This window comes from Macaca mulatta, chromosome 12 (genome assembly GCF_049350105.2).
Source record: "Macaca mulatta isolate MMU2019108-1 chromosome 12, T2T-MMU8v2.0, whole genome shotgun sequence".
In the NCBI taxonomy this organism is placed as follows: domain Eukaryota; kingdom Metazoa; phylum Chordata; class Mammalia; order Primates; family Cercopithecidae; genus Macaca; species Macaca mulatta.
Window position 1 is genome coordinate 82,928,324 of NC_133417.1, and position 20,336 is coordinate 82,948,659.

The following is a 20,336-nucleotide window of genomic DNA, read 5'->3' on the forward strand; positions in this document are numbered from 1 at the left end:
TATATACACACACACATATGTGTATATATGTATATAATGTGTGTATGTATACACATGTGTATATATGTATGTGTGTATGTATACACATATGTGTATGTATGTGTGTATGTATACACATATGTGTGTATGTGTGTATGTATACACATATGTGTATGTGTGTATGTGTGTATACACATGTGTATGTATGTATGTGTGTATACACATATGTGTGTATGTATACACATGTGTATGTATGTGTGTATGTATACACATGTGTGTGTATGTATGTATGTATACACACACATATGCACACACATATATGCTTATGTATTTATGTATCTTACACATACACATTTCTATTCAAATAGTAAGATTCCATATTCAAAAGTTTGTATCACAATATATGGAAAAGAGTTAAGTAAGCAGTGCAAAGCAACTTACTTTCTCCTAAAAATGTAATGTCATTCCTACATTTTAAGAAAGCTATGTAAATATTGTGCTTTTATGACACTAGGTAGGAATGTTGTACCACTGCCTAGCAGCTTTATTAAACAATAAAAACAAAATGTTAAGATTTACAGTTACTCTTCTCTATATATTGGGCAAAAAACTAAGACAGAGGGAAGAGGAAAATCAGTAACTTTTCAAAACCGATAATCTTTATCAGCAGAACTAGACTGAATTTCACTACCTTTTAGAATGAACAGCTATCAACAACAAATTATCAAGATGTTTAAAAGTAAGATTCACAATTTGAAGTCTGAATAACGATATTGCAAAAACAAGTCAATATTGCAGACAAAGCATCCAAAAAGATCACTGTGGTTTTGCCTTGGACACAACCATGGTCTGTTACAAAAGTAGATGATACATACAAAGTATAAAGAACATTAAGATTTTAGCTGAAGGCAGCAGTCTGTTTAAGGGGACATCCCTGGCAATCCAATAAGTAGTAGGATTCAAGCATATTAAGTTCATGACTATGCTGAAGAATGCTGACGTCTTATTCAGTAGAGTCTTCCATGACTACGATTTCCTCATGTGCCCCAACCTCGGCCACTTCTACTTTCCCTGAAGGCTCCTCTCATAATTAAAGTTGCCCAAATTGCTGCTAAATTTCTCACTGGGAGGATTATAAATCTGCCTGGCATCTCTTTTTTGTACTGCTGAAGATTTCTTGGGTGGTGAACCTGAAGTTGCATATCCACTGGCTCTCTTTTGCCCAATCTCAACCTTTCATACAGGTTTCCAGGACAGTGTTACTGCGCTCTTACAAGAAGGAGGAATGTGGAAGAGATCCTTGATCAAAACATTGATATTGTTTGTTGCTTTCAATGCAACAACTTTAATCTAGTTCTCTTCTGTTTTCTGTTCTCTTCTGTTCTCACCCGTTTTACCCTGGAGAGCTAAGCGAAGTTGTCTAATATAAACTTGCAGGCCTTGTGCAAAGTATTGCAGCCTGATTTTGAAATCTTTGGGTTTTTCTGCATTCAGTTCGGCTGTTAAGAAATCTGAAGTTTTCGGCCCAACTGGCGAAAACTGTACAACAAACATTCCACATAACTGAACCGTAGCTTGGGCTCTTCATCACCAGCATTCTCTCCATTTTCTGGTTCTTCTGAAGGGAGGGGCATGTATTCCAATAACTTATCAAATCGTTTCCTTAAATTTGTTTCCAGTTTTTCCATGTCACCACAAAATGAACTCATCTCCACCAACAATTTCAATACCTCCAACTGTATATCAAGACCTTCCACTGGGATAGTTAAGATACCAAGGCTAGGGAGAACCTGCTCACAGAAATATGTCACAAACCTTATGGAATGGACAGTTTTAGAGAAGGGTACTGCCTGCCGAGTGCACTGTGAGAGCCTGTCCACACAGTCAGGATCAGAGGGATTGGAGGTCTGTTCTAGGTCGGCCTGTGCCACCAATTCTACAAGTTGCTGTCTTCCACTTACTGTCTGTAAGCTTTTTAACCCAGGCAGTATTTCATGAATAGAGCAAATTCTTCATCAGTCACATCGTCTAGGACTGGTTTGGATTCAGTTAGTAGAAGCTCTTCCACTTCCTTTGTTATGAATTCATCTGGTAAAGTCTTAAGTTTTGTAGAAAGGAACTTAATTGCTCGTTCTCTAACAATGTCTTCTCCTTGAAGTATTTGGCTGAACAACGAAACTAAAGTCCCTTTTCCATCCATCTTAAATATACTTAACAGGGCATTGTTCACTAGGTTAAATTCTGCAGAGTCATCTGTCTCCAAAAGTTGCATTAGTATATCTGCCACTCAAGGAAGATTTTCTCCAGTGGCAAATTGAGGCAGTTCTTTAATTGCTTGACATCGAATAGATACATCTTCATCCTCACAGAAGTCTAACTGTTAGCAGAATCAGCCAATTCTGGAAAATGCTTAAAGAATTTCAGAATAAATTGAGCTGCTAATCGTTTTTCCTTAGTACCACCTTTCACACCATCCAGTATCACTTGATAGGCATCTTTACACTGGCCTACTTGTTCTGTGGCATCAGCCATGATGCCATAGTTGCCATAAAGCTCCTCTACCATCGGCAAGGTGAGCAACAAGCCCAGGGCCTGCTCCCGCTACCCTTGTCCTTGCCGGCACCACTGCCACCTCAGAACTTCTCCAAGCCCACTACCTGCACTATTACACCCAACTGGATGGCTCTTTAAAGTGTAAAACAATGGAAACAGCCATAGCAACAAGCCACAGCATCAGGATCAAATCTTAATAGGCACTCTAGATCTAGTGCAAAATATATTTTCAGTCTCATGGAGACAATAATTCCTGCCACCCTGTTTCAGAGGTTAAAAGAATAAGAACAGCAAAACGCCCACCATGTCCTGTGACTGTTCTAAACATGATGGGAATCATGTCAAAGTGTTAAGCTGAGATTTAAAAATAAATTTAACCTCTGAAAAGAAGCAAAGGGCATTTATAGGTTCATCCAAAGATCGTGGTTCTCTGTCTTCATGACAAGGGAGAATAACTGAAGACTTATTCTGATGCCTCACTCCAGGTTTGGAAATAGAAAGTGGAACACCCATAACAAATTTCAGTTACACTACATCACAAGTATCACTGAGACATTAGGACAAACAAAATTGATATCGGTATTACAGCTTTGCAAAATTAATCAGAAACTTTTTTAAGAGAAAGAAAGAAGATAGATATGGATAGGTTTTTTTGTAAATGAAGTATACCAAATAACCAAGCACTGAGAATGGAGTTGAAACTGCCCAGACACTGTGATGCTACCCAATGCTATTAAACATTGGGAGGCACCTTTAAATAAAAGGTATTGATTTCCCACAGCCACTTATTATATGCTATGGAGAGCAATTCTTCCAAAACACCAAGCACACTTTTTGGATGGTTAAAACCCGTTCCAGCCTTCTGATGATGTCAATTAATTCTTGTGAGGTATCATTTTAAATTCTCTTCAGTGAGAGAATTTGCTATTATATTTTAGTTTTATTTAAACCCCCTTTCAAGAACTGTGTCTAACAGACCTTCAAAGCATCTCTGGGTAGCTCTAACTTACATAACCTCATTTTTCAAAACCACTCATTACTTTCTCCCCCTCTTAACACACTCTCACTTCAGCTTGAGCCCTCCCTTGGGGGCCTTGCTGCCTGCTTTGGTAATACAGTCTTGCCTACCTTTGAGACTTTTTCTCATTTCTAAGTAGAGTGTGCAGAATATGAAAGGGGTGGGGGAAATGCTCTTCTGTTGATTGGCAGTGGAATCAGAATCTGCCAGTGAAAATAACCTACACTCTTATCTAGCCAGGATATTATCCAGGGCACACGTGGGAGAAATAAAAGGAAATAATGGGAAATAACCAAAAAATGGTTTCATTTCTACCTTCAATTCAGAAAAGAAGAAAGGGAAAAAATAAATATCCCAGTTGACTTTTAAAATCACTACATATTGTTAAAAATAGAAACTACAAAGTATATCACAGTTACATTATATTTGAAATTCTCCAACAAGAAATATGATGTGGCTTCATTTAATCAGCATACTCCATCAATTTTGTTATACACAGAAAAATGCTCTAAGTAGGCTGCAGGGTAATTCACACTGGAACACCTCACTTAATCACTCAGTGCAATTAAATGCTATTTGCAAATTCTGATTTGACTCGCAACTTTTTAAAGCAAGAAAAATGCTAAAATTAGACTAATCCTCACCTTCTTTTCATCCTCAGTTGAGGAAAATATAATAAACAACCATAAATTTTAAAATGTTTTGTCAGGAAAGCACAAAATTTAGGAAAATGAAAATATTAAACTATCTACCACATAGTTGTGTATGTACAAACCCGTTATTTTTTTTTAATGATTTCTAACTTCAGCAATTTAATAGATCAACCTAATGGCTATTCTAAGACATAGTCTAAGACTTATTTGTAAAGATATTATTTGTAATTATGTAAGAATGTGATTTTTGAAACAATCTAAATGTTAAGAAATAAAATGATTAAATAAACTATTGCATAATTACATGGTGGAAAATAATGCAAACATGTAAATTATATCTTTGAAGAATTACTTAAAGCATGCTAAAATACTGTGTATACTACTTTATGCAAATTTTTAAAACACACCTTTATTTATAGGTAAAAATAAATAAATATAAGTAAATAAACCAAGAATTTAACAGTATTATCTCTGAAAGTTAGGATTATGGGTGATACTAATTTTTCCCTTTTTTGTATTTTTCAAATTTTCTATAATAAGCTCATATTACTTTTAAAATTAGGAAATAATCTTATCACCAAAGAAAAGGAAAAGAAAATCCAAGAAAGGCAGAGACACCCAATTCAAAGATAGACAAATATACCTGGATTCTACTAAATTTTACTTTTTGTCAGAAAGGAATTTAATTTTTAAAAATTCAGATTCAAGTATTTCAGCATTCTAAGATGAAAAGAAAAGCAACCTTGCTATTTTATTCAAATAACACTAACCTAGTTATTCAAAGAAGACCGTTATCTGTCTTAATTTGAAATCTCCAGTAAATAAGAATTCACCACATCCCATTCTAGTTCTTTAATAAAAATTTTGCCTGCCAACAAATTTACTTCTAATCTACAATTGCAAATCGTTCTCTCCTGTCCGAGTCCTAAACAAATCAGAGAAGAGTTTATAAGATAGTTCTTTGTCATTTTGCACTTTTAGAAGTGGCTTAACTAAAATACTGTTTCAAGTCCTGCCAGCATTAAGAGCTATGGATGTATCAGTCCCTAATATCAGAACGCAACGAGCTCTCCTTACCCCCCAAATTTTTCCTCCTAGATGTGCCAGAGTCCTGTCTGCTCAGCACTATGATGCATATCTACAGCCTGGCTATGTCAGGTTATTATCATCCAGTCTCTTAACTTCCCTAGTTCAGGGGATGGCAAATAGAAATTGTGATTACAACTTAATACTCATAGGAAGACACAACAAAAAGTTACTTGGGGTGAACATAATAATAAGACAATACTTTCTTGAACTTCAAGTTTTAGTGCCTAAGGCAGCCTAGAGGGGTTTCCACATACTCTGCAGGATCTAGGTAAGGTAGTCTGCAGTTACCAGGAACATGAAAAATAAATGAACTCAGTAACTGAGTTGAGTCCCCTTTACTCCAGGTGTTCGCACTTTACATGAACACCTGGAGTAAAGGGGAAAAAAAGTAAGATTCTGTTGAAGAGTCAGTTACAATTTATCATAGTTATTTGAGCAACAGCTCTGGACCAAATCTTGCTTCCTAGTGAAAGATCCTACTTTACTGCTAGCCCTTTTGATATCACCTAGACTAATTAAGCTCATTCACATAAATAAAAGCTACAGAAAAATTGAATAATCTAAATTATAAAAATTACGTATCCTGGCCAGACATGGTGGCTCATGCCTGTAATCCCAGCACTCTGGGAGGCCGAGGTGGGAGGATTGCTTGAGCCCAAGGGTTCAAGATAAGCTTGGGCACCATAGCAAGCCCCATCTCTTAAAAAAATTATGTATCTCATCACTACTTGAAATTACATTATATACTAATATATTTACTTTGTTTGTTGTCTGTTTTTATCACTAGAATGTAAACTCTGAGAGGGCAAGAATTTTTGTCTGCCTAATTCATCAGTTTAACTTCAGCATTTGGAATCGTGTCTCAAATGTGATACTGTCTACTAAGTAGAAATGCAATAAACAGTGAATGAATGAATAGTTTTTCCGCACAAATGGAACACTATATAGCTATTAAAAATAGTATGCAGATCAATGGTCATGCAAAGTCCTCCACATTCAGCACTGTAACAGTAAGAGCCCTATAACTTACTAAGTTCATTTATTTTTCATGTTCCTGATAACTGCAAACTACCTTACCTAGATCCTGCAGAGTATGTGGAAAGAGATGGAAAGAAGGATGTTGCAATTAAGCATTTATCATTTCCTTGGTAACTCCTAGAAACAAAAAGAGGAGCTAGGGAAGCAGGAAATTACAAATGCCAGTATATCAGCCATCAGGAAGACACTGGAATTTCTGGTGCAAGGGGCCTGTAAATCCACATGCATATACCAAGCATTATCTGCATTTGGAATTTTAAAATACACTATGTAGGTATCGTCCTTCATTTTGTTCAATTATTGTGTTGCTGTTTCCTTAAATTCCTTAATATTTGATCATTATATATTTTCTTAATAAATGTTAGTCAAAATTCAACTGCAATCTTTTAGGGACATCTGGAAAAAACGTCAAACTATAAAATATTAGGAAACACTATTAAAGACAAGCAATAATCACTTTTGGAATAGTGCCTACTTAGGTCTGAGATGACAGAATTTGGCTTTAAAAGAAGGGTGGAAATGAGAATTCCATGCAATTAGATAAGAATATAACAAAAAGTATGGGAGTGGGAAGCCCAAGACAAAATGAGTGGCAGGGTAGACCAGTTTTTGTTGAATGTTAACCCCTAAGCTGGACCCTGGCAAGCAGATTTGCCTTTTTACCCCAAAGTTAGACTCTGCCTAAAGAAGAGGAAAAGACCAGAGCCACGACACCATGGCAATATTGCTCCAATAGAAAAAAAAAAAAAAAAAAAAAGCCTGAAGTTTAACCTGAGTTCTGGCAGGTACTGTGTTGGTGATAGTTTTCCCACAAATCTTGGTGGTTGTTGTTTTTTTAAGTTTATTTCTAGCCCTGAAAGAACAAAATTATTGAAAAAAGTCATGACATACAGCATTTAATGTCAGTGTATAACAACTAAATAACTGAATGGGATTAAATTAAAATAAACAGCATTATAAAATTTGAAGACTACAGAAAAGACTACTTTCACTTAGTTCCATTTCTATCAAAACAAGGGGGGAAAAAGTCAATGTGTTCCAACCAAAGATGTTGAATTCCAAACGTAACCTGTTTCTCTTAGTAAAGAATGAAAGTATGCTTGACAGTATTATACATTTCTTTCTGCCTCTGTCTTGGCAGCATTTTAGAAGAGTGAATGAGAAAGACTTCAGTTCTTTCAAGGCCAGGCCAGTGCTTGCTTCTTCCTTGTAACTCCAACTTCATCTACCACAGCATCTTTGCCAGAGTGTTCCATAAATTTTATTTCCATTATTTTATCCCACTACATCTATGTTAAGATTCAATTACAAGAAGAGAAGTGAATGCTTTTTATTGATAAGGCAGGAAGGTTTTCAGAAAAATGAGCAAAATAATTAATGAAACATATTTAGAGAACTTAATGGTCTCTGTTTTCAATGTAATTCTTGATTTCATTTTTCTCTGAACTATATTGGCCTTCTAAAGCTATTACTGAATTACAGAAACTGGTTTATTTTTGGTAGAAAACTGTAGTGCCACTTGAGTTCCAGATTTTAACATTCTTTGTAAACAGTTGGATGGATTATGATAAAGAAGAATCTTGGTTGTTTTTGAACCACTCAGTCAGATATAGTCGAGTGAACACATAAAACACAAACAAATTAGTGAACAAATTATAGTTTCACAGTGATCATATGGAGCCTGGGTAATAGCTGTTGAAAGGCAAATAGTGCAGTGAGTAGATCATTTAAATATAGATAAAATATTGGAATTAATGAGTTATGGGATTCAATCCAAATTATTCCAGGACTGGAGTCTTATTGATCAAATATAATGAAATCATGAGCCATCTGCCAGGACTTTTAAAACCTTTTTGCTAATGATTGACTTTTAATCATAGATTTTTTTTTTTTTTTTTTTTTTTTTTTGAGACGGAGTCTCGTCCTGTCACCCAGGCTGGAGTACAATGGCACAGTCTTGGCTCACTGCAACCTCTGCCTCCCAGGTTCAAGCAATTCTCCTGCCTCAGCCTCCCAAGTAGCTGGGATTACAGGCACGCACCACCACACTGGCTATATTTTTTTTGTATCTTTAGTAGAGACAGGGTTTCACCATGTTGGCCAAGCTGGTCTCGAACTCCTGACCTCGTGATCTGCCCGCCTCGGCCTCCCAAAGTGCTGGGATTACAGGTGTGAGCCATCTCACCTGGGCTTAATTATAGTTTTATTTCAACAGATTCAAAAATCTAACTTAGTTGGAATGTAGACAAAAAAGGGAAAAAAAATGAAAGGAGAACACAAAGAGTATTTTAAAATAATTAGTTAATTATTTTTAGCATTTGTGTATCTTTTATAAAGACAATGGTGAATTAATATGAAACATAAAAAAGTTGCCTGGCAGAGTTGTAATACCACTATTCATGTTCATAACAATATTTTTTAAAAATAACTATTCAAAAAGTACCTTTGAAAAGTACCTTTAGTAGAAACTATTCATAAGATGACAGAAGAAATCTGTCTTTGCTCCCATGAAATTGACTTTATTAAGCTGATTAGTTGTCTGAGGGTTGGCTATTATAGTAGTACTATAGCTTGCAGCCATGTCTAAAGGTAATCTAATTTTAAAAAAAAATCAGTTCTATGCCAGTCAAATCCCATGCAAATCATACATGTGTGAACTGCATTCAGTCTTCTGGGGCCATCAATTTGTTGCCCCTTCTCAGCATGACACAGTCAATATCCCCCTCATTACTACAGTAAACTTAAATACGTTGTGCACCTTTGACATCTCATGAATCCTAAACATTCTCCTCACACTATTAGAAATGTGAGGCTAAGAATTTATAAAATTCTCCCTATTCCCTATTATCTGGCTGTGAGTCTCAGGCCTGTTGCTGATAACAAAACTCCAGCTTCTGCAGAGACTCATTAGCATCATTCAGGCACCATCCTCAACACCAGTTGGCAGGGCAGCATCACCAGTAACAAGATCCTGGAACACAGCCAGCCCCTCAGCAACCAAGCTCAAGTTGGCTGCATCCCAGCTCTATGGGGTGGTGGAACATGTCAGCATGAAGGAGAGCAGCAGGGTAACCAAACACTCCGAATCATGAGCTGAAGAGAGGTGACCAGGGCTAAAAAAAAATCTATAGAGATTAGCCAAAGGAGAACTTCAAGCCACAGCTGCTAATACATTGGCTGTTGGAAAGTACCTGCAATAAACATATCATACTTTATGGAACACTGCAATATGAAATGACACTTTTAGGGCAGAGGTATAGGAACCTGGGAAGGCAGATAAGAGCCCTTGCTCATTTTCATTTCCCAGGTTCATGCTAGCGCGCCCACACATCTTAATAGATCACAAATGTTTGCTCCTATCCAGGTCTCATTATTTTATTCTCCAAAATAATACCTTCCTTCACTCACCCAGGAATAACAAAGTAATGACTTAATTGAATGCAAAGAGTCTAGTCATACCACCTAATTCAACTAGTTTATACATATTCCTGAAAAATAGGAACATTTGTTTGAAACCCACAAAGTGAACCAGAAAATTCCAATCATCTCTTCTGCATGGTCTGCCTTTGTGTGTACTTTCAACATGAATTATCAAACTAGTAATTTGTCAGTATGGAACTTAAATTATTAATATGTGAATACAGTAGGCTATATTTCATACAAACTCTCACCACTGCTGATAAATTATTGCTAATTATCCAAGAACTTTAAAGAGCATGAGGATTTTAAAGTCATTAAAAGGGAAGCTTTCAGGCAGAGGCTGGATGACTATCTGTCAGGTAAAGTTTCCTGCACTGGATGAGGGAAAAGGTGGCAGGGAATGGACCTGGTGATTTTTCCAGTCTCTTCTACTACAGGGTATATGTATTACATGATGTAGCACAGCCACTGAATTATAAGTATAGAATTTTCAAGAAACACAATATGGTGGTCCTATGCACAATTATGTTAGGTACATAAATAGCCCAGAAATGAGTATACCACATTTAATTTTTAATTTATCTCAGTCAAATGATTTACTGATTTCCATATTACAAAATGTTTTGAAATTATACAGAACATAACTTATGGTCTCTAGACGCTGACATTTTAAGATATCAGGACATACAAATCATATTATGCTAATGTGCAACAAATTTACCACTACCCATGTGAATGATGACATGGCAGTTATGTGTATAAAGTAAAATTACAAAGAGGGTTCAAATTACTTTAGTCTGGCTTTGAAATATATGGTGAACTTTCATGAGGCTCATTTATTGATAATAAGTGCTACCCTAAGCACTTTACATCTATTATCTATTTTACTCCGCACAACAACCCTGTGATGGAGGTTCTGAGGCTAGAGAGATGCAGCCACTTGCTGAAGGTCACTCAGTTAATAAGCAGCAGAGCAAAGACATGAACCTGTCTTGGTGACTTTCTGACTCCAGACCCTCTCATCTAACACTCATGACATGGCTTCCTTTTTGCTTCCTTGTTTTCTTACTTGTAGGCAACATTAAAATTACTTTGGTTGCTGCAGTTTATGCTATTGAACATGGGAGAAGGTTTTCTGAAGTCTGCTTGACTGACCAAGGAAAACTAATTTGAGTTTTAAAATGTGAAGTGAATGAGGTTGGCAGAGCTCTGAGAAATTAGGTATGCATACTGCTACCACTGTAAATGGGCTCAATATTTCAAAAAGCTATCTATAACATGGAATGAGAGCTATAAAACTTTTCTTGCCCTTTGACTCATTAATTTCAGTCTTTGGAATATACCCTCAAGGAAATAACACAAAAGAAAAGTAATTTGTTCAAGATGTTCACTCAGGGGCTATTTGTATTAGTGAAACACAGGGGGGAAAAAATCCAAATTCTCACTAATAGGACAGTGACTAAGCAAACGAGGCTCTGTAGAAAAAGAAAATAAGAAAATTTTATGATCTCCCAAAATGACAAATGTAGAATATATCCGTATGTGGACACATATGTAAGAAATACCTGGGTTAAAACGTAGAATGCAAATTACTACATATAAGCATAACCTTGTACAACCAAGTAAAACAGTATCTGCATTAATAAGGCAAGAGATTCATGAACTTATAAAGAAATATATCCCCCTTTTAATTGGAGAAATCCCAACATGGGAGGAGCATCTGGCGTATAGATTGTGTTTAATAAAAATTTGTCTTTAAATGAGAAAAACAGAGGTTATTTATTCAGATCGTGCTATAACAAGGAAGACAGCCACCATTGCTTGCATTTGGAACACTCAAAGGGGAGTGCACAAGTTTTATGCTGAAAAAAATAGAAGACTTTAGGTATGTTCTGAGTGGAGGTTGTTGGCATGGGAAAGCTGAAGGCAGGTAACCAGAAGCACGACATCAGTGGCTCTGAGTTGTAAGTATGCAGGGGTGGAGGGCATGATAAGAGCAAAAAAATAGGGAAGGTGGCAGTCATTGACCAAATCCTGGCTGTGCTAGGCTGATTGCTACAGAGACTGTGATTTGGCCTTCTAAGCTGCTTGCTGAAGAGAATGTGGGTCTATCGTTATGCGAGGACTGGTCATTGTCCCTTTGTATATCCAATATCTCATACAGAATACCAGTTTATTGTAAAAGGTTGTAACTCAGAAACAACCAGATGAAGAGATACATAGGGCGAGGTATAGGGGAAGAGGTGCAGAGCTTCTGATCCTTCTCTGGGTGTGCCACCCTCCCAGCACCACCCTTCAGCAACCTGGGAGGTCCACTTAATATGAATGTATAGACTTAAATTAGACAAAGGTAATTTTTAAACTGAGACCTGACTGAGATACACATGATACCTCACATGTATTCATGTGCTGTCAGGAAAAGCTAAACAATCGCTCATGAGAACTACTAAGTCCTAAGTTTTCTTCCAAGTGCTTTCCCCGGATTCTCTCATTTAATCTCCTTACAGCCCTGTGAGATAAGTGTTACTATCACCCCTCTTCTAAGAGGAGAATATTGTGGCTCAGGGAAGGTAAGTAACTTGCCCAAGGTTATCAGGCCATGGCAGAGATGTAATTTCAACCCAAATAGACTCACCATATGGCCAGTACAGCCATTATACTTTGCTGTCTTCCCTTATTTGGAAGAAATACTTTCCCGTGAATCACTTCTAGATTTGGTTTCCTGCTTTTCTCCTTCACCTTTTCTGTTTGGTTTACAATATATAGGATCCTTTCAGGAAATAACAATAACCATATCCAGAAGTTGTTGAGATAAAATACTCTCCAGCCGGTGCCAGCTGCATGAACACAATCTACCTGCACAAACTCGCAGGACTTCTTACAAGAAGCAAAACTAGAGTAGGGTTTTCAAGTCAGGTGTGGGAATTGTAGAGACTGGAAGATAAAATGCCACTGTGGCACAAGGGATAACTACAGAAGAGAAAAACATATCATTTCAAGCCAGAAAATACTCAGATACGGTTGAATCTAAGAAAAAAGTTGCTTGGGGATAAGTGACAAATTAAGAAGAATATTTTAAAACTCACAGGGAAAATGTTAGTTTAATTATTTTAAAAAATTGTATTTTACACTTGCCTAGTTTCTTGAGTTTTGCAAAATATTTCTCATTGATGATCGTATTTAATTCTCTGGCTATAGAGTGGTGAATAGTATAGTTGACAGATGAGAAAACTTCAGGTCAGAGATAAGTGTGAGCTGTGTATCCAAGCAGCTGCCTGTCATTAGCTGAGCTGGGACTCAGTCCCAGGCTCTCATTCTTAATAGAAGTAAACATTGATGCTGCTCAAGAAAGGTACAAAGTCCTGTGCAGATCTTCCCTTTAAATTATTCACAGGTCATGAAGCTCTATCTCACAGGTATAAGTCCATTAGCAAAAGTTCAGAAAACAAATCTAACATAAATGGAATCAAAGATAAGAACTAAATATATAATGAGTTCCTTTTAAATGAATGCAGCAGAGCAAAGGCAGGACTACCATCTGTGTAAAAACTAAACTGTTCGGGGGATGGCATGGGTATGTAGTGGTTATGTTTGGAAAGACGCAAAACCCAAATCCTTCTATCTAAATCTGTATAAGAGGCACATCATCTCCGTACTCTGCCATCTATGATGGCACAAAATGAAATTTCTGCTTTATCTTACATTCCATGGAAATATCTTTATTGTGAATGAAGTGGCCTACATTTATATTCACTTCTAAACAACGTCCTCTCCTTCTCATCTGATTCTGTCTGATGGAGGCCTATTTTTGCTTCAGAGGACAGATCAAATACTGCCTCTTCCAGGAAGCCTCTTCAGATCCAAGTGAGAACAAGCCTCTCTTTCCTAGGCGCCCCCAGCCTGTCTGAGAACAACTTGCTGATGATTCTTGTCTCCTGCCTTGTGTAGCTCCTGGATGACATAACATGATTGGGATTTATCTTTGTGCCTCCTATGATCCCAATACAAGTGCCTCGTATGCCATAGCAGTTTACTTCATTGTAAGAAATCTTTTGCGGTCCTATCATGCTCTATGAATTCATAAACCTTTACAGAGAGTTGGGCCATCTCAATTCCACTATAAAAATGACCTAAATCAAGGACTCTCTTCACTTAAAAACCTTCTTGTTTCCTTACAATCATATTTCATGTTGACCTTCTGTACCAGAACATTTGTATTAATTTAATGCATTTGTAATTAGCATTGGCAAATAACAAACCCACATCCAGAAGGTTAAATTATAAAGTGTTTTTTAATTAAATAGGAATATGAGAGTCATCAAACTTAAACAAACTAATTTGAGATTTGCTTTTATCACAAATTTTATAAATATTCAACCAGATTTTATTCAATATAAAGGTAGAAGCTTCAAAGCCAGAACCTCAGTTCTTTGAGGACTCTCTCTTTTAATATAAGCTGATAAATAAACTACTAGTGAAAGAACTTAAAATTTCAGAGCAAAAAGTACACTACTTCCACCAAGGTCAATTACTCTTCAGGGACAAAAGTAATGTTCTTTTTATTAGCAATTTGGAATAACAATTAAATAACATTCGTTTTTATTGGGATTTTTATATAAGAACTGAGAAAACAATTCTTCACTGTAGTTATAAAAATATAGGAGAAAGTGCTGAGTTTCTGAAACACAGCAATCTTCCTATATTTTCTATCTTCCCTTAGGCCATGTGTGGTGGTGTGATCCTTATCTTACTTATAAGGAAGATAAAGACCAGGGAACAACAACAATACCACCGAGGCTTATAATGAAAAGCAAGCTACAAAAAAGATGAAATAATTATTTTCAATTTTACCACATTCTATGAAATATCGAAAAACTCCCATTTCATTTTGTATACCATGAGAAAAAGCTCTTTGATCCATGAACGGGCTAATCCAACAGCTATTCACATAATTCTTGTCTTTTAAAGGAGAATAGCAATCAATGACCAAGAAAGAAAGTACAATTCACAAAAGGTATGAAATCTTACTTTTTCATCATCTTCAGTAAATGGAGCTCCTTCAGGAATCTTATTTATCGCTTGGGCCACACCAATAATCTCACCGTCACTGCTTCGGATAGGCATGCACAATAATGATTTCGTCTTGTATCCAGTTAGCTTGTCGATTTCATCATTGAATCGTCGATCCTAAAAATAAGACAAAGAAAGCATTAACTGCCTGTGCATTATTGTCAGGGAGAAGGAGAGAGAGGTTTATTTCTGCATATGATACCTTATCACTGGGAACTTAGCCCCATGGATTTTTAATCAAAATAACAGATTTGACTTCATTTTTAATTCACCAAAGGAATATAAATCAAAATAAGTCAACACCATAGTTGTTTGCCATAGTAAATGAAGACAGAGACTTGAAGCCCAACTGCAACGTATCAAAATTGGGGAAAAGTGTTTTTAAGGAAAGCCTATAGTATGCGATTTATGAAAATGTGTTATTTTAAAAAGACAGGATATGAAATGTCATATAAGAAACTTACATGAGAAATATATACTAAACACTGTGAAAAATTGTTCAAAATAGAACTACTTTATTTCTAGTCAAAATGATTCTGTGAAAAAAGAATCTATGAGTACATAATGATATTTCAAAATCCTCCCCAAAAGATATGGGGTATGGGGAGATAAAAATTTTCTCTATAGAATGCCAGCTAAAATATATAAAATAAATGATAAAATTATACAGTATGTATTTTGCAACTACCAATATAATTATGTTTACAAGCAAGGGTCATTAAGTATGCTAATACCATTGGGTGAAAAACTGTTTAACTTAAACAGTATAGTCATACAGTCTCAAGGTGCCACACCCAAAGATTCCTTATTACAAAGGTAAAAGGTGTCTTTGTAGTGAATAAATCTGGTGAACACCACCTCAAACAAGTAAACTTAGCATCACTGTTAAGAAGAAAAGTTAACACCATGTGCCTCTTGATATAATGCAACAGGAAGGACACAACATCACCAAGAATACAATCAAATGTGTAACGTGAATCTAATTATTCAGGAAATGAAAATTAAGAAAGGTAGAGATCATCAGTCATTCTATCAGAAACCTAACCCTGGATGCTTAAAAAATGTCAAGATCATGAGAGACAAAAAAAAGTTTTTTAAAAAAATAAATATAAAGTTAAACTATGGGAGCTATACCAGTTTAACGAAGACTTAAGAGACCCGAAATCCAAATAAAATATGTGATCCTTTGCCAGAAATTTTGAAAATTCCACAAAGGACATTTTTGGAGGGACAATTGGAGAAAGTTCAGTCATATAATGGTATCATTATAAACTTGCTTAGGTATTATACAAGTGTTATAATTATGCAGAAGAATGTCCTTATTCTTAGGATATACATGCTAGAGTATTTGGTTAGTGAAATATCATAATACCTTCAACTAACTTTCAAGGAAGGAAGGAATGGATGGAAGGAGGGAGAGAAAGAAGGGAAGCAGAGAGATAAAGGAGGGTGGAAGGAAAAAAAGAAAAAGATTGGCTCCCGAGAAGGTAACTGTGACTAAAAATGCTCCAAGGTAGATGATAAACTATCATCCAATCTGATGATAAACTATTTCAAGCCAGGGGTTGGAGTGAGGCTTCTTCCTGTACCTTCTGCACACCCATGTTAAAAGAGGCTTAAAAGCACTGCTGCCTATGCTATGCTATTCTCGCTCTGTCACCCAGGCTGGAATGCAGTCATTTGATCTCAGCTCACTGCAACCTCCACCTCCCAGGTTCAAGCGATTCTCCTGCCTCAGCCTCCCAAGTAGCTGGGACTACAGATGCAAGCCACCATGCCTGGCAATTTTTTTTTTTTTTTTTTTTTTTTGTATTTTAGTAGAGATGGGGTTTCACCATATTGGCAAGGTGGTCTTGAACTCCTGACTGCAGGTGATCCATTAGCCTTGGCCTCCCAAAGTGTTGGGAGCCACAGTGCCTGGCCAGGAGTCTTTAAATGCCATTATGAGGCCTGGTTCTGGTCTGGTGATCCATGAAGGCCACCCTAAACCCCAGAGACAGGAGGGTCCAGTTAAAGAGAGGGAAATCAAAACCCAAACAAAACCAAATCTCCTGCTCAAAATAAGTATGTGACCAAACTTTCAGAAAATTAGCAATCTGTATTCATTATTTTTAAATTTCTCTGAGGAACTACTACATGTCAGGCTATGGGCTAGGTGGAAGTTGCAATCAAGTAGGTGAGGCAGACAATGTATAAATGTATATTTATATATTGTGGTAAGTGTTACTGAGAAAAAAGCAAAATGCATGAGAGAGACTGAATATGAAGGACCTATTTTTAAGGGGATCAAGGAAGTTCTCTCTGAAAACAGAACAAATAAGCTGAGACTTCAATCATGAGTAAGAATTTTCCAGGCAAAGAGTGGTGGAAAGAACTTTCCAGGAAGATGAACTAATACATATAAGGTCCTGAAGCAGGAAAAAGCTTAGTAAGTTCCAAAAAGTCAAAGGTCAATGTGGCTAGAGTGTAGGGAGACAAAGGGAGAGTGAAAGAGGGAGGCAGTGACCAAAGGGTGCCAAGTCTCACAGGCCTAGAAAGAGTTATATTTAATCCCAAATGCAATGGAAAACCTCTGAAGATCTTGAAGCAGAAGAATGGCATTGGCCACTATTTAGCACTTAGATTCTCTGCAATTATCTTACCAGTTTACTTGTTCTCCCCGCAACTAAAATATAAAATCTAAGACAGCAGAGATTTTGTCTCTATTTACTGCGTCATCCTAGCATGCCTATTATACATGCTCAATAATATTTTTTAAATAATTTATTCTTTTGAAAAGATTGCACTGCAATTATGCAGAATATAGAAAAGGTCCTAAGGGTCCACATACCACTACTTGGCATATATGTAGAAGCACTTTTCCGAATATATAGAAGAGAGGTACACAAATGTTCACTGCAACATCAATTATGAAAATTAAAAATGTGAAGCCATTTGAATGTTGATCAAGAGAAAAATAAATTATGATCTTGTGGTTTGGTAGTGTATTATACAACAATTTAAATGAATAAATTAAAGCTGCCTGTATCAACATGAACAAATATAAGAAACACAATGTTAAGTGAAACAAACAAACAGCAGTCTGATACCATCTATATAATACCACAATACTTAAAAATAATACTAAATATCATTTATGGATTCAAATATGTAGCAAAAGTATAAAAGCATGCGAGGGAATAATAAACATTACATTTATATTAGTGGTTACCCGCTGAGAGGAAGGAAGGAAGTGGCATCAGGGAGAGGCATAGAGGAGGCTTCAACTAGAACAAGAAAGCTTTACTTCTTTAGAAAAACAATTCGGGGGGCCAGGTGCGGTGGATCACGCCTGTGATCTCAGCATGTTGAGAGGCTGAGGCAAGTGGATCACAAGGTCAGGAGTTCGAGACCAGCCTGGCTAGCATGGTGAAACTCTGTCTCTACTAAAAATACAAAAAATTAGCTGGGCATGGTGCCAGGTGCCTGTAGTTCCAGCTACTCAGGAGGCTGAGGCAGGAGAATTGCTTGAACCCAGGAGGCGGAGGTTGCAGTGAGCCAAGATCACACCACTTCACTCCAGCCTGGGCGAGTGAGACTCCGTCTCAAGAAAAAGAAAGAAAGAAAAACAATTCACGAGCAAGGTGGTGGTTCTCTGAAGGTTGAGTTAATCTGTGGCACACAAGGAAGCTGATCTCTGTTGCTTTGAACCCCACTGGTCAGACCTGCCATGTCTCAGCACATCCCTACGGCCGACCTACCTCAGGATAGTGTGGAGCACAGCACGTTCACCTGCCACCCAGCCGCCATTCTGTTCTCAAGGCTGCATCTATCCACTGGACTGGTGATGGGGTTGTCAGTGTTTAGCTCCAGTGTTTACCTCCTGCTTCCAGCTGCTGTTTTGAATCCTTGCTCTGCGATGGACTACTCCCTGGCTACAGCCCTCACTCTCCTTAGTCACTGGGACCTTGAACAAGTTGTTTCAGACTATGTCTATGAAGACGCATCAGAGAAAGCTGCCAAGGCAGGCCTTTTGGCACACTTGACTTTAACTTGGCACACTTGACTTTAACCTTTGCCGGGCTTTGTGATTTCAACTATCATGATGGGGGCATCTGCAAAGCTGTTGCCATGCTGTGGAAGCACTGACCTTTTAGACTTAACACCTTAAAAAGTAATTCTTAACACCTTAAAAAGTACTTCTCTTTGCCTCTGCTCTGCCATGCCATTCTACTAACAATAAAAAGGAAGTACGGTGGCTCACGCCTGTAATCCCAGCACTTTGGGAGGCCGAGACGGGTGGATCATGAGGTCAGGAGATCGAGACTATCCTGGCTAACACAGTGAAACTGCGTCTCTACTAAAAATAGAAAAAAATTAGCCAGGCGTGTGGTGAGCGCCTGTAATCCCAGCTGCTCAAGGAGGCTGAGGCGGGAGAATGGCGTGAACCCAGGAGGCGGAGCTTGCAGTGAGCTGAGATAGTGCCACTGCACTCCAGCCTGGGCGACAGAGCGAGATTCCGTCTCAAAAAACAAAAAACCAAAAAAACAAAAAAAAGGAAGTAACAGATAAGATCATTGTTGAGACAAAACTCTTTGGCGCAATCATAGCTCACCTTCGGCATCCAAAGTCCTGGGCTCGAGCAATCCTCCTGCTTCATCCTCCTAAGTAGCTAGGACTGCAGGTACACAACACCACACCCAGCTATTCTTTTTTATTTTTGGTAGACACAGGGTCTCACTACATTGCCCAGTCTGGTCTCAAATTACTGGCCTCAAGCAATCCTCCCACTTTGGTCTCTCTAAATGCTGGGATCACAGGTGTGAGCCACTGCCCCCAGCCCAGAATTTAATCTTTGAGGAAAAGTTTGAGAGGATTTGTATTCAAGAAACTGTGCAACTGAGTCCCATTTTCTGGTGAGTTTATGAGATTTTTTTCCCAGAATCAGAGTATAACTAAACATTATATATGAGCTTTTGCATCTTCATTTACCAATCTCTTAAAGAAAATTCAGTTTAATTACTAAATACATGATCAAACATCTCCTGTATTTTTCCTGATAAGGATAGACAAAGAGAAAGACTGTTAATTCATGCATAAAGACTTTGCAGAAAATTAGACAAAATTTAAGTTTTGAAAACTTCCCCCTCTGTTCGGTTGATATCAGCTATTGATGGATCCATGTCCTTGGGAAACATTAAAATTAGAAAAAGCTGATATCTCACACTACTAATTTCTAAATTCTAAGAAGTGGAGCTTGGAAAGCTGCTGAATATAGAGAAGTTCCGTTTAGGGAAGAAGTCTCCTTTGTAATTGTATTAAAATATCAAACATTCTAAATGAAAACTTAATCCTTCAAATATGTTTATTTTACTTGTCCTAAAACAATCTGCCTACAAGTATAAAAGTATAAAAAATTATTTCCCCATTTGAAATTTTCTAATATAAAAATATATTCTATGAAATAAAATTTCTAAAAATAAAAAGCTGTGTAACAAAACAGACTCTTTTATGTGAAAAAAGCCCAATGTAGTAAA

The 20,336-nt window shown here is 37.1% G+C and overlaps 1 protein-coding gene and 2 pseudogenes across 1 annotated transcript in view; 1 reads left to right on the plus strand and 2 right to left on the minus strand.

The window, feature by feature from the left end:
- PDE11A (phosphodiesterase 11A) overlaps window positions 1-20,336 on the minus strand; it is a 462,469-nt gene that overhangs the window by 384,769 nt on the left and 57,364 nt on the right. Inside the window, exon 2 of the mRNA XM_028830876.2 lies at window positions 14,779-14,937. Within this exon, the coding sequence (XP_028686709.2) occupies window positions 14,779-14,937 (159 nt within the window). The remainder of the gene's footprint in view (window positions 1-14,778; window positions 14,938-20,336) is intronic.
- Window positions 1,010-9,643, minus strand: LOC702582 (apoptosis inhibitor 5 pseudogene; annotated as a pseudogene).
- Window positions 16,957-18,948, plus strand: LOC144333553 (succinate dehydrogenase [ubiquinone] cytochrome b small subunit, mitochondrial pseudogene; annotated as a pseudogene).